The sequence below is a fragment of the Thermothelomyces heterothallicus genome (genome assembly GCF_042370625.1).
Source record: "Thermothelomyces heterothallicus CBS 202.75 unplaced genomic scaffold P884_scaffold_46, whole genome shotgun sequence".
Lineage (NCBI taxonomy): Eukaryota > Fungi > Ascomycota > Sordariomycetes > Sordariales > Chaetomiaceae > Thermothelomyces > Thermothelomyces heterothallicus.
This window is the reverse complement of record NW_027192607.1, coordinates 18196-28046: the sequence shown is the minus strand read 5'-3', so window position 1 is coordinate 28046 and position 9851 is coordinate 18196. Positions and strand designations below refer to the sequence as shown.

The 9851-nt window shown below is 55.0% G+C and overlaps 4 protein-coding genes across 4 annotated transcripts; 3 read left to right on the top strand and 1 right to left on the bottom strand.

Moving 5' to 3' along the window:
* Positions 1–190: 190 nt before the first annotated feature.
* On the top strand, positions 191–1543 carry P884DRAFT_288300 (uncharacterized protein; the record flags this gene model as incomplete). Its single annotated transcript, XM_069443936.1, has 5 exons — positions 191–245; positions 310–361; positions 423–555; positions 614–904; positions 1016–1543. The coding sequence occupies 5 exons, from the start codon at positions 191–193 to the stop codon at positions 1541–1543; spliced, it is 1059 nt and encodes a 352-aa protein (XP_069293272.1).
* A 1796-nt stretch (positions 1544–3339) lies between these two features.
* P884DRAFT_333047 (Rho GTPase activation protein) lies at positions 3340–6346 on the top strand. The gene is made up of 2 exons (XM_069445826.1): positions 3340–5140; positions 5203–6346. Exons 1-2 carry the CDS (start codon positions 3835–3837, stop codon positions 5862–5864), a joined length of 1968 nt encoding a protein of 655 aa, XP_069293271.1. The 5' UTR covers positions 3340–3834; the 3' UTR covers positions 5865–6346.
* A 954-nt stretch (positions 6347–7300) lies between these two features.
* Positions 7301–7798, top strand: P884DRAFT_212988 (uncharacterized protein; the record flags this gene model as incomplete). Its single annotated transcript, XM_069439183.1, has 1 exon — positions 7301–7798. The coding sequence occupies one exon, from the start codon at positions 7301–7303 to the stop codon at positions 7796–7798; it is 498 nt and encodes a 165-aa protein (XP_069293270.1).
* A 46-nt stretch (positions 7799–7844) lies between these two features.
* On the bottom strand, positions 7845–9529 carry P884DRAFT_252599 (pyridoxal phosphate-dependent transferase). Its single transcript, XM_069440738.1, has 2 exons — positions 9317–9529; positions 7845–9166 (listed from the first exon to the last, which is right to left on the bottom strand). Exons 1-2 carry the CDS (start codon positions 9450–9452, stop codon positions 7896–7898), a joined length of 1407 nt encoding a protein of 468 aa, XP_069293269.1. The 5' UTR covers positions 9453–9529; the 3' UTR covers positions 7845–7895.
* Between the last annotated feature and the right edge of the window lie 322 nt (positions 9530–9851).

Here is a 9851-nt window from a genome sequence, read left to right as displayed (position 1 = left end):
CAGCAGATGGAGGGAAAGAACCTGCAAGAGACTGAGACATTCGACTTCCCGGTTCGTAACAGTTCTAATAGTAGCACAAGCAACGTACCTACCTGAATCTTGCGCTGTAGAGTAATGCAACAATTTTTTTTTCCATTCTTGAAATCAATGTTTCGAGGCCGCCGGGATCACACGGAGTCGAACTGCAATAATGGATCGAGATTGGAATAAGTCGTTTGGTGGCGAGGAAAAAGTCCTTTTGACTGGTAAGGTGCTCCGTCTGCATCACCACAATGGTTCCAGAAGATGCTCGCTCACACCATTTCCTAGGCGGGACTGGCTTCATCGCTTCACATGTCCTGGACTGTCTTCTCGACCATGGGTAAGGTGCACTTAGAGCATGACTCGAACTAAGAACACAGTGGGGGCTCATTTACTTGCAGCTTTGACGTTGTAGTAACCGTAAGGTCCCGAGAGAAGGGGCAGCGTATCATCAAATCCATCGACGAAAAACAAAGGAAACGGGTATCGTATGTCGTGGTCGAGGATATCGCGAAGAAGGGCGCATTCGATGAAGTGAGAAAACCGCTCAACTCCCTCTTGCAGGAGTGGTCGAAAATCTAACTCAAACAAGGTTTTCAAGGCGGGCCCGCCGTTCGGCTACGTCGTCCACACAGCCTCACCCTACCAGATGCAGTGGAATGATCCGGTCAAGGATTGCCTCGACCCGGCTATCAAGGGCACGACGGGCATCCTCGAGTCAGTCCACGCCTACGCGCCCACCGTCAGGCGCGTCGTAATCACCTCCTCATCGGCAGCCATTCTGAACCCGCCAAACCATCCCAAGGTCTACGACGAATCTTCCTGGGCCGACGTGACCTGGGATCAGGCCATGGACCCAGAGCACACCTACCGGGCAAGCAAAGTGAGCAGCTTCCACTTTCCACCAGCTATCCCGTTCCTTCTCAGATCAGTTCACGTACAAAACTCCCTAATAATTAGGAAGACAAATGCTGATGACAAAATTGCGATCTAGAAATTCGCCGAAAAGGCCGCTTGGGACTTCGTCGCCACCAACGCCCCGTCCTTCACCCTGGCCACCATCAACAACACTTACACCTTCGGCCCCATCCCGCGCAACTTAGCCGGGCTGGACGCGCTCAATACATCCAATCACCGCATCCGCGATCTCGTTCAAGGCCGCATGCGCGGCGGTATCCACCCGACCGCCCCCGTCTTCACGTTTGTCGACGTCCGCGACGTGGCACTTGCCCACGTCCGTGCGCTAACGATGCCCGAGGCGGGCGGGAAGCGCTTCTATGTAGTCGGCGGCTACTTCTCCAATCCGAGGTTGGCGAGCATCATTCGATGCCGGTTTCCACGGTTGGAGGGGCTCTTGCCGCCGAAAAGGGAAGCGGCCAAGGATGACTTCCCCGAGGATCACTGGGCGTTTGATAACACACGGTCGAGAGAGGTGTTACGATTAGAGTATACCGACCTGGAGAAGACTGTTGTGGACACGGTTGAGTCAATTCTGAAGTTTGAGGGAAAGGAGGAGGTATAATAGAGAGGAGTGAACGACTGGAGGCTCCTCTCTCTGCCAGGTCCCCAGTCTAGTGGCGTGATGCCTTGGGTTCTTCCGCTGCAGACAACGTACTCCCTCCACACGCCCTTTATTTTGCCGCGCTGAAGCTTCAAGGTTGTTTTCTTATTCTTTGTATGTTTTCATTAAAAAAGAGGCCAGACACAGTTTGTCGTTATAATAGAACGTCTCTCCAAGGTGATCACAGAAAAGTCTGGGCGGCGGGGAACTAATTAGGCCCTCGCCTCCGGTTTCCCCGAAAGGATCATCTGTGATCCAAACTTAGACTTCTTACGCGTGCTCGTCAGTCCATCCTTTGCCCCAGCGAGATTAGCGAGCCCGAACTTGGCTTCCGCCAGGCGACGCTAATGTGCGCCACAGGATCACGCCAATGCCTGTCATTCGGCTTGATCTTCCCGCCCGGGGAACATGATCTGACCAGGATTGCTCTCTCCTTGGACCATTTTTCTCTGGTTGAAACCGTCTAAGCCTTTCAATAGATTCAGTTGTGTAAGGACGACGAGAAATGGTTCGTTTTTCTCATCCATTGTTTGACTATTGGCACTCGCCGGGAGAAGTCAGTTAATCATGGCTCGATATCCCGGCACACTCCCATTAAAGCCCAACCCATGAAAAAAAACCTTGATAAGAGATGTTCTCCACTCCCGCATACAGAGTGCACGTACGGATGTACTCCGTACACACACCTGTCAGCTAGGGTGTCGAGAAGCGGGAATCCTCCCCGACGATCAGCCAAGGGAGGTGAGCGCATCAACGGATCAAGGACCTGCTTTTTCAGTGTGTGATGCTCGTCCGAACTTGCTGCGCCGTTGCCAATGTTTCGACTTGATCCTGGGGGCGTTTGATGATTTTTTTTTCCAGGATGTGAGAAGCCAGACCGAGTTAGTGGCCGTTCGGCGCAGCCTGTTGTGGGCCGTGATTCCGGTTGTGGAGACTGGGGGCCCAGCATGGTGGGATGGGAAAGATGCATCTGACCCCGCAGCAGGGGGTTGGTGGTGGTGGTGGTGGCAGCGGTGTATGAGATACGGCGTGCTTGGCTGGAAGCGATGTTGCGGTTGTGGGGATTGGTCACGTTATGCGTGGCACTACTACGTACCAATGCGAAACTGTTTAAGACAGTTGTGCGCCGAGGAGCAGTCCTCAACACCACTAGGCAACGATAAAACTGAAGGCTTAACTTTTTTCGTGCCGTACCGTACGTTCGTACTGTACATACATACATTATCTCCGGCGCTTGGCCAGAACGCAATGTACTGCACGATTACAGTAGTTACTTTCTAATGCATCTGCGCATCATATCTCTGTCGTCATTCTACCTAACGCCTCTGTATGCCTGTCCATTACACTTATAGGTAAGAATACTATATACGGATTATACTCGAATACATACCTGTTTTCCACTTGGCTGCAGGCTCCTATTGCCGAATGCAACATTGCGCTAGGGGTTTCCCATAACTAACACCAAGAAAATACCTGGGTTCGGGCGACGGGTGGTGGGCCTTGAACAAGCACAGGTCGCAGTCACCCTGAAACAAGCTTAGCTGAGTGGAGTGGGTGTAGTAGCATTGCGCTCCTTCCGTGGGAAGAAGCACTTGCCCAAGTTCCGAAGAACGCGGGGGTCGAAGGTGAGCGTTGCGCGGAAGGAGCGCGAACAGAGAGACGGTGAGAAGGATTTTTGGGCGGGAGCGCTGGAAAAAGGCGGAATCCTCCAGCTATTGAATTGGCACCAGGCCCCGCCGTTGGACATTCGTTTTCGTCCCTCTGTCGTCTTTTCTTTTTCTTTTGCTGTTTGGTAGCAGATTTGGGTTTACCCGACCCGGTTCCTCTTTTGCATCCCGGATCGTCAGATCATCCAACGGACGCCCAGCGCGGCATTCCACGCTTGCTGTGTTATAACTAGTGCGGACCGTACACTGTATAAACGGGGTACGAGTACGCGCAGTGCAGTACGTGACCTGCGTAACCCAAGCTGACGGATTCCCGACAGAGATACCCAACAACCAACTCGGACGGTGCACCAGCAAGGATCGCGCTGCGCCGCAGGTCGTCTTTTATTATTATTATTGTTATTATTTCTTTTTTCCTCATTTCACGTGAAGCGGCGCGACAGCAACACGGTCAATTGCACGCGCACTCTGCACCATTTTGCAGCATGCAGCAGAAGGAAGATCACCACCTTTACAATATGTCATGACACGAAGTGGCGGACGATTCAGACTTGGAATATTTTAGGAAATTACGACGTTACAATCATGAGCGACATCCTGGACGATAGCATGCGGGAACAGCTGGCGGCCGCATTGCTTGGGTGGGGTGAAGACCATGGGACGCAACGGGGTTCGGGAGGCACTATTGATTCCACCGAGACTGGAGATGACAACGGTCGAGGGACTCGAAAAACGGCGCCGGGCCTCGGCCATCGGCAGGGCCAGATTCGAGGAGTGGTTATGGATTCCGCGGACGAAGAAGACAAACTGAACGACGACATCGATGCCGATTCTGTGGAGGGCCCGAACGAAATCTCCGACGGTTGGTCCAAACGCGACGTCCACCAACAAGCGAGAAGCATTGGGACGGAACAACAAGCTCCTCTTAGTCGGAAGGAAAAGGCGCTGCCGCCTCTCCCCGACGAGCAGCCGGCCAGTTCTTCACCAGAGCCTGAAATGTCGTGCCGCATCTCGCGATTTCCCTTCTCCCACCCATGCGAGGTGCCCGAGCTGATACCGGACCAAGAGGACATGTCTGGGACGTCATCCACCCCATCGGCGCCGGCTCCGGCGACCCCAAGCGTCACATCCGAGGTATTCCGACCACTGTCACAGCTTACCTCTCTCGATCTCGAGCTTGGGCGTCACCTCAACCCCACTTCCGGGTCGGAAGCGTACTTCGGACAGCGTAAAACGTCAATTAGGTCGACCAAAACCGCCGAGTCAGAGGCACTTGGTATCATCCAGGAAGAGGAGGGGAACACGGATGAAAATACGGACGGTGTGTCACTGTTGACACCCACCGAGGCATCGTATAACAACAGCAACAGTGAGGGCGGCGACAAGAAATTGTTTCCCGGCGTTGACGGCAGCCACTGTCGCAGTGTCAGCTCGTTGGGAAGCGGGAGTTCAAGCGAGTGGCGGCCCAGTCATGGAAACATGGCAACACGGAAATCCGTCAATTTCTTCTCGCGTATCCGCAACGGTGGAAACCGTGCGGAGGATCCCTGTCTGGAAAGACGGTCCCTAACACCCATGCAGCTCGCGACCCCCCCTCGAGCGCCAGACCATCATGACGACGACCCGCCGGCACCGGTCGGGGCTATGCCAACGTTGTCCCCCACCAACACTCTTCGTACAGAAGTCAGCACGACTACCAAGTTCTTCCATCGTATTCCGTGGCTGGGAGAGTCGCAGCCAAAGAAGCCCGAGGCGGTCTTTGGCGTGGACCTGAAAGAAAGTATCCGCGTCGCGCCCATGAAGATCAGGATATCACACAAGGGGAGGACTACGTCTTATCGAACGTTTCCTTTGTCGATGTACAAATGCTGCGAGTTTATTCGCCGAGCCGGTTTGTCCATCTCCTTCCGCACGAGACCCCTGCTACAGTGACACCACTGACCACTACCCCAGGCGACGCCGACGCCAACATCTTCTCCTCTCCAGGAAATGCTTATAATGTAACAAATCTCCAGGCCATCTTCAGTACTCCTCCATCGTTCGGTGAGCAGTTCCAGTTTGAAGGCACCGACTACACGGTGCACGACGCCGCGCGACTCATCCTAGTCTATCTCGAGTCGCTGCCCAAGCCACTCATCTCGCCATCTGTTGTGAAGTCCTGGATTTTGCTTGCACGGCAAGAAGGCGCTATTGAACCGCCATGTCCCCGTGTCGAGACGGGCCTCGACTTCTGGACCGAGGCGCTTAACCGCCTACCGACAGCCAACCGCAACCTGACGAAGTACCTTTTGACCGTATTTGCCGAGGTGCTTCTTGGGGCCAGGGGGGAAATCAATGAGGCGGATGCAAGACAACTAGCGTCAGCCGTGTCGAGAGCCATGTTTCACCATGATGCGGACGGAGTCGTCCTAGACAACAAGGGAAAAGACCAAAAGAAGAAACCTTTCAGAAGGAACGTGCAACCGACACTGGCGCTTGCATTCTTAATCAAGAAGCGGGGCGAGTACGCCATGTCGCTCAGCAAAGCAGCCGGAGAAGACGCATCCAAAAGACACTCTCAGATGTTTCTGCCGAGCACGAGGGAGATATTGGAGTGGAAGGGAGGACCTCGCTGAGGAAGGCCGGGGAAGGGAAGGAGGCTCGGGAAGGTGGATGGTGGTCACAGTGGAGAAAGGAACTATGTCGAGATACCCCTTTCCCTTGTCCACTGCACTCTGCTCTTTTTCATCTGGTTGTTTAGGTTGTTGGCAAATCTTTATCCTTCATTGGGGGGAGCGGCATTTATATGGCGTTTCATTGCGTCTTCTTCGCTTTATAATTGGGATTTGAAGGTAGGACATAATAATCATGTGAAACGAATACAAGTGGCAGGTCGTGGCTTGGGGAGCAAATTAGGACATGGTCATCTAATGTGCATATTAATATGAGTCTTGAATGACGAATTTCAACCATTATGGGCTACCAAGTTTTATGTCGGCCTGTTAATTAGTCTCTTATATATAGGCGCTCCCGTCCACACCCAAGAATATTTAGTGACACCCTTTGCCTGACCGGGGTGTCTACAGTACGCTGTTCGCGTTACTACGAGCACTAGCACACCATGATGACTGCTTGACCATTGAACGTCGAGGAAGTTCCTGCTGAGTGACCATTTCTTCACTCAATGAATTCACATTAGAGCCCCCCGGTTTACATTCAGGGCCGAGAAGCGTGATTAATTAATCGACTTCGCAGGGGCCGTAATGGCCCCCTGCTTAGTAGGAGGCGTGGAAATATTTCGAGGTTGGATTGTCGATTGATTGTATAAGACGCAATGTCACCGGCCACATAGGCCGATGAACTGTCTCGTGCTGGTTATTCAAATTTTGCGTTGTGGCTGAACACGTAAGATGCCTAAAGCATTAGTTATCAGTACCCTGCTCTGACCTGGAAGCAATTTGCAAGCTGACGTCACCAAACGTAGCGTTTAGACCCTTGAACTCCCAACGGAGGCGTATTACACCAAGTGACAATTGTTTCCATTCCTTTTGAGCAGCCGCTTGTCAAGCATCAGAAAAAGACCGTATACGGATTATATTCATACTACACGATGCTTCCGGCTAGGGCTTTGTAACACCTTTGAGCTAAGGAGACCTACTTATTCTTGTGTTGACCTAATAATCACAACGGCCCTTTGCGTCCTTTTTTTCACCATGGCTCGCAAGCGAACGCCGCTTCGCACCATCGGAGAGGATGGAGAGGAAGGGAAGAGAGGCAGCGACCGCTGGGTTTGGTTCATCGCCGGCCCAACTGCCAGCGGCAAGACAACAGTTGCGAAGTACCTCGCGGACAAGCTGGACCTTAGCTTCGTGGAGGGCGATGACGTACGTGACAAACCAGGCCTCGTCTCTTCTATTTCCCCCTCTATTTTTCTCGCGTGTTGTTTGGATAAGGAGGGAAACAAAAACAATAAGTAGGGAGAAGGGGTGAAACACGCTAACTGTGAGGACCAACACATAATCTCGACTTGCGGAACAACAGTTCCACCCCTAATTAAGCCAACCGCGATAAGATGGCGCGTAACGAGCCGCTGACGGACGAAGACCGTGCGGCGTGGCTAGACGCCCTGCACGAGCGCGTCGTCGTCTCCTCCACCGACGCAGACGCCGACGGCGACACGGGGACGCCGCCGGCGCCGCGGCTACCACATCGCGTGGTGACGTGCTCGGCGCTCAAGCGGCGGTACCGCGACGCGCTGCGCGAGGGGGATCCGGTGCGGACCGCTCCGGCGAGGGTGCGGTTCGTGTTTCAAGACGTGCACGAGGAGGTGCTGCGGCAGCGGGCGCGCGAGCGGAAGAGCCACTTCGCCGGGGAGGGGCTGGTCAAGAGCCAGGTGGAGGCGTTGGAGCGACCGGGGGAGGACGAGGAGGACGTCATCATCGTTGGAGTCGAGAACGGAGAGGTGGGAGAGACGGGAAGGGAGGTATTGAATAGGGTCAGTCATACAACAGATGGGGCCTGGAATGAGTCGATCGACGCGGAGAGAGAGAGATGGGAGGGTGTAAAATAGGAAAGGAAAGGATAAGAAAAAATAAGAGAGAACAATAAAATGTGTAATAAATATTGTCTTTGTTTCGCCCGGAACCTGCTAATTAATTACCGCCTAATCACACTTTGTACTCTCCTTTGGCCACCCTCTCGCAGACCGCCTTGAGCGTGCGGCCGGCCCATTCAAAGTCTTCCAGCTCCAGGTAGACCTGCGCGCTGAGGCGCATCCAATAACGGCCGCGGTGGAAGAAGAGAGGGACAAAGGTGTTGTATTCGTCCATCAGCGTCCGCAAGATCCAGTTCAAGACGGCTCCGGTCTCGCTCTTGGGGATGGCCGGCACGCCTTCCAGATCGGCGCGCAGCTGCTCGCCCTCGTCGGGCTGCATGGCGAGCGGCAGCGCGACGTTGACCATGGCGCACCTGGTCAAGCTCTGGCTGGCGTTGTCCAGCACGTGGGTGCCGAGGATCTCGGCGGCGCGGCGGCCGCCCTCCCTGGCCATGGCGACGAGGGCGTCCCGGATGCGCTCCTCGCCGCCCAGGACCTCGTCCCGCCAGCGGATGGCGTCCTTGACGCACAGGTAGGGCGAGCTGTCGACGGAGCCGACAAACTCGAAGTTGTTGACGAACTCGGACTTGGTCGAGGGCGGCAGCGGGTTGAACCGGTTGCTGCCGCCGGCCGCGGCGCGGGGCACGAAGCCGTGCGAGGTCGGCAGCGTGGACCGGATCAGGGGCTGGTTGCGCAGGGGCACGTACATGACGGCGCAGCCGCGGGGCACGTGCAGCCACTTGTGGCAGTTGCTCACGAAGAAGTCCGGGTCGACGGCGGGCAGGTCCAGGTCGACCATGCCGACGCCCTGGGCGCCGTCGACGAGCGACAGCAGGCCGCGCTCGCGGCAGGCGGCCGTGACGGCCTCGAAGGGGAAGCGCACGCCCGGCATGGACGAGACGACGTCGAACAAGCAGACGCGCGGGCGGCGGCCCTCGCGCACCGACGCGTCCACGGCGGCGTGGAAGGCGGCCACGACGGCGTCGTCCTCGCAGGGGTACGACAGGTCGATGCACCGGGCGCCCACGGCGCCGGCGCGGTCCTCGACGACGTAGTCGATCGTCTTGGCGCACCCGCCGTAGATGGTGCTGAAGTACAAGATCTCGTCGCGCCCGTCGCCGTTCCAGACCAGGTTGCGGAGCACCGTGTTGACCCCTACGCTGGCGTTGGGCACGAAGACGCACGTGTCGACGGGCGCGCGGAGCAGCCGGGCCACGGCCTCGCGCGACTCGTCGAGCAGCCGTGTCTGATCGTAGCGGACGAACGGGTCCGGCCGGGCCTCCGCGAGGTCCTGGTACTCGCGCATCTTGGCTTGGATCGCCCGCGGGTAGGTGCCGAAAGAGCCTTAATTAGAGAGAGGAGGGGAGAGGTCAATATCATTCCGAGTGAACCGAAGGGAAAGTAAATAACGAGAGAGATATAGGAAGACAAAGAAGAAGAAAAAAAGAAAAAAAAGAGAGAGAGAGAGGGAGAATTGAAATTGGGCATTGATACCATGGTTGAGGTTGCGGAACGACGGATCGATCATGAAGTGTTCGTCTCCCAGTCGGTGGCCAAACTCGACGAGGCCGGCCTTGTTGGCGTCGACATTGGCCTTTTCCCTAACTGGGAGTTCTTGACTGGCGTCCATTGGGCTTGATGGCGGAGGCACGGCAATCCAGAAGCCTGTGGATCACTTTGAGTGTGGGTGTTATGCCAGTGAAGCAGTTGGAAAGAAGCAGTTGTGCACTTGAGTGACGGTATACGTGCTTATGTACGTATGTACGTATGTACGTATGTATGTATGTATGTATGTACATACAGTAGTGTAATCCGTACATACTTCCATTTATAGGTACCATTGATCTGAGCATGGGGTGGTTGACTCACGGTCTCATCGCTCATTCTGATAACTAAACATCTCCCCCCACTCCGAGTCACAGTGGATTAGTTATAGGCACAAAGTGTAACTAACTCTCTCCGTATGTATTAGTTAGTCCTGATTTGACCACCGAGAGATACTGCCTTGGCCTGTGCTAAAGCCTAAGCC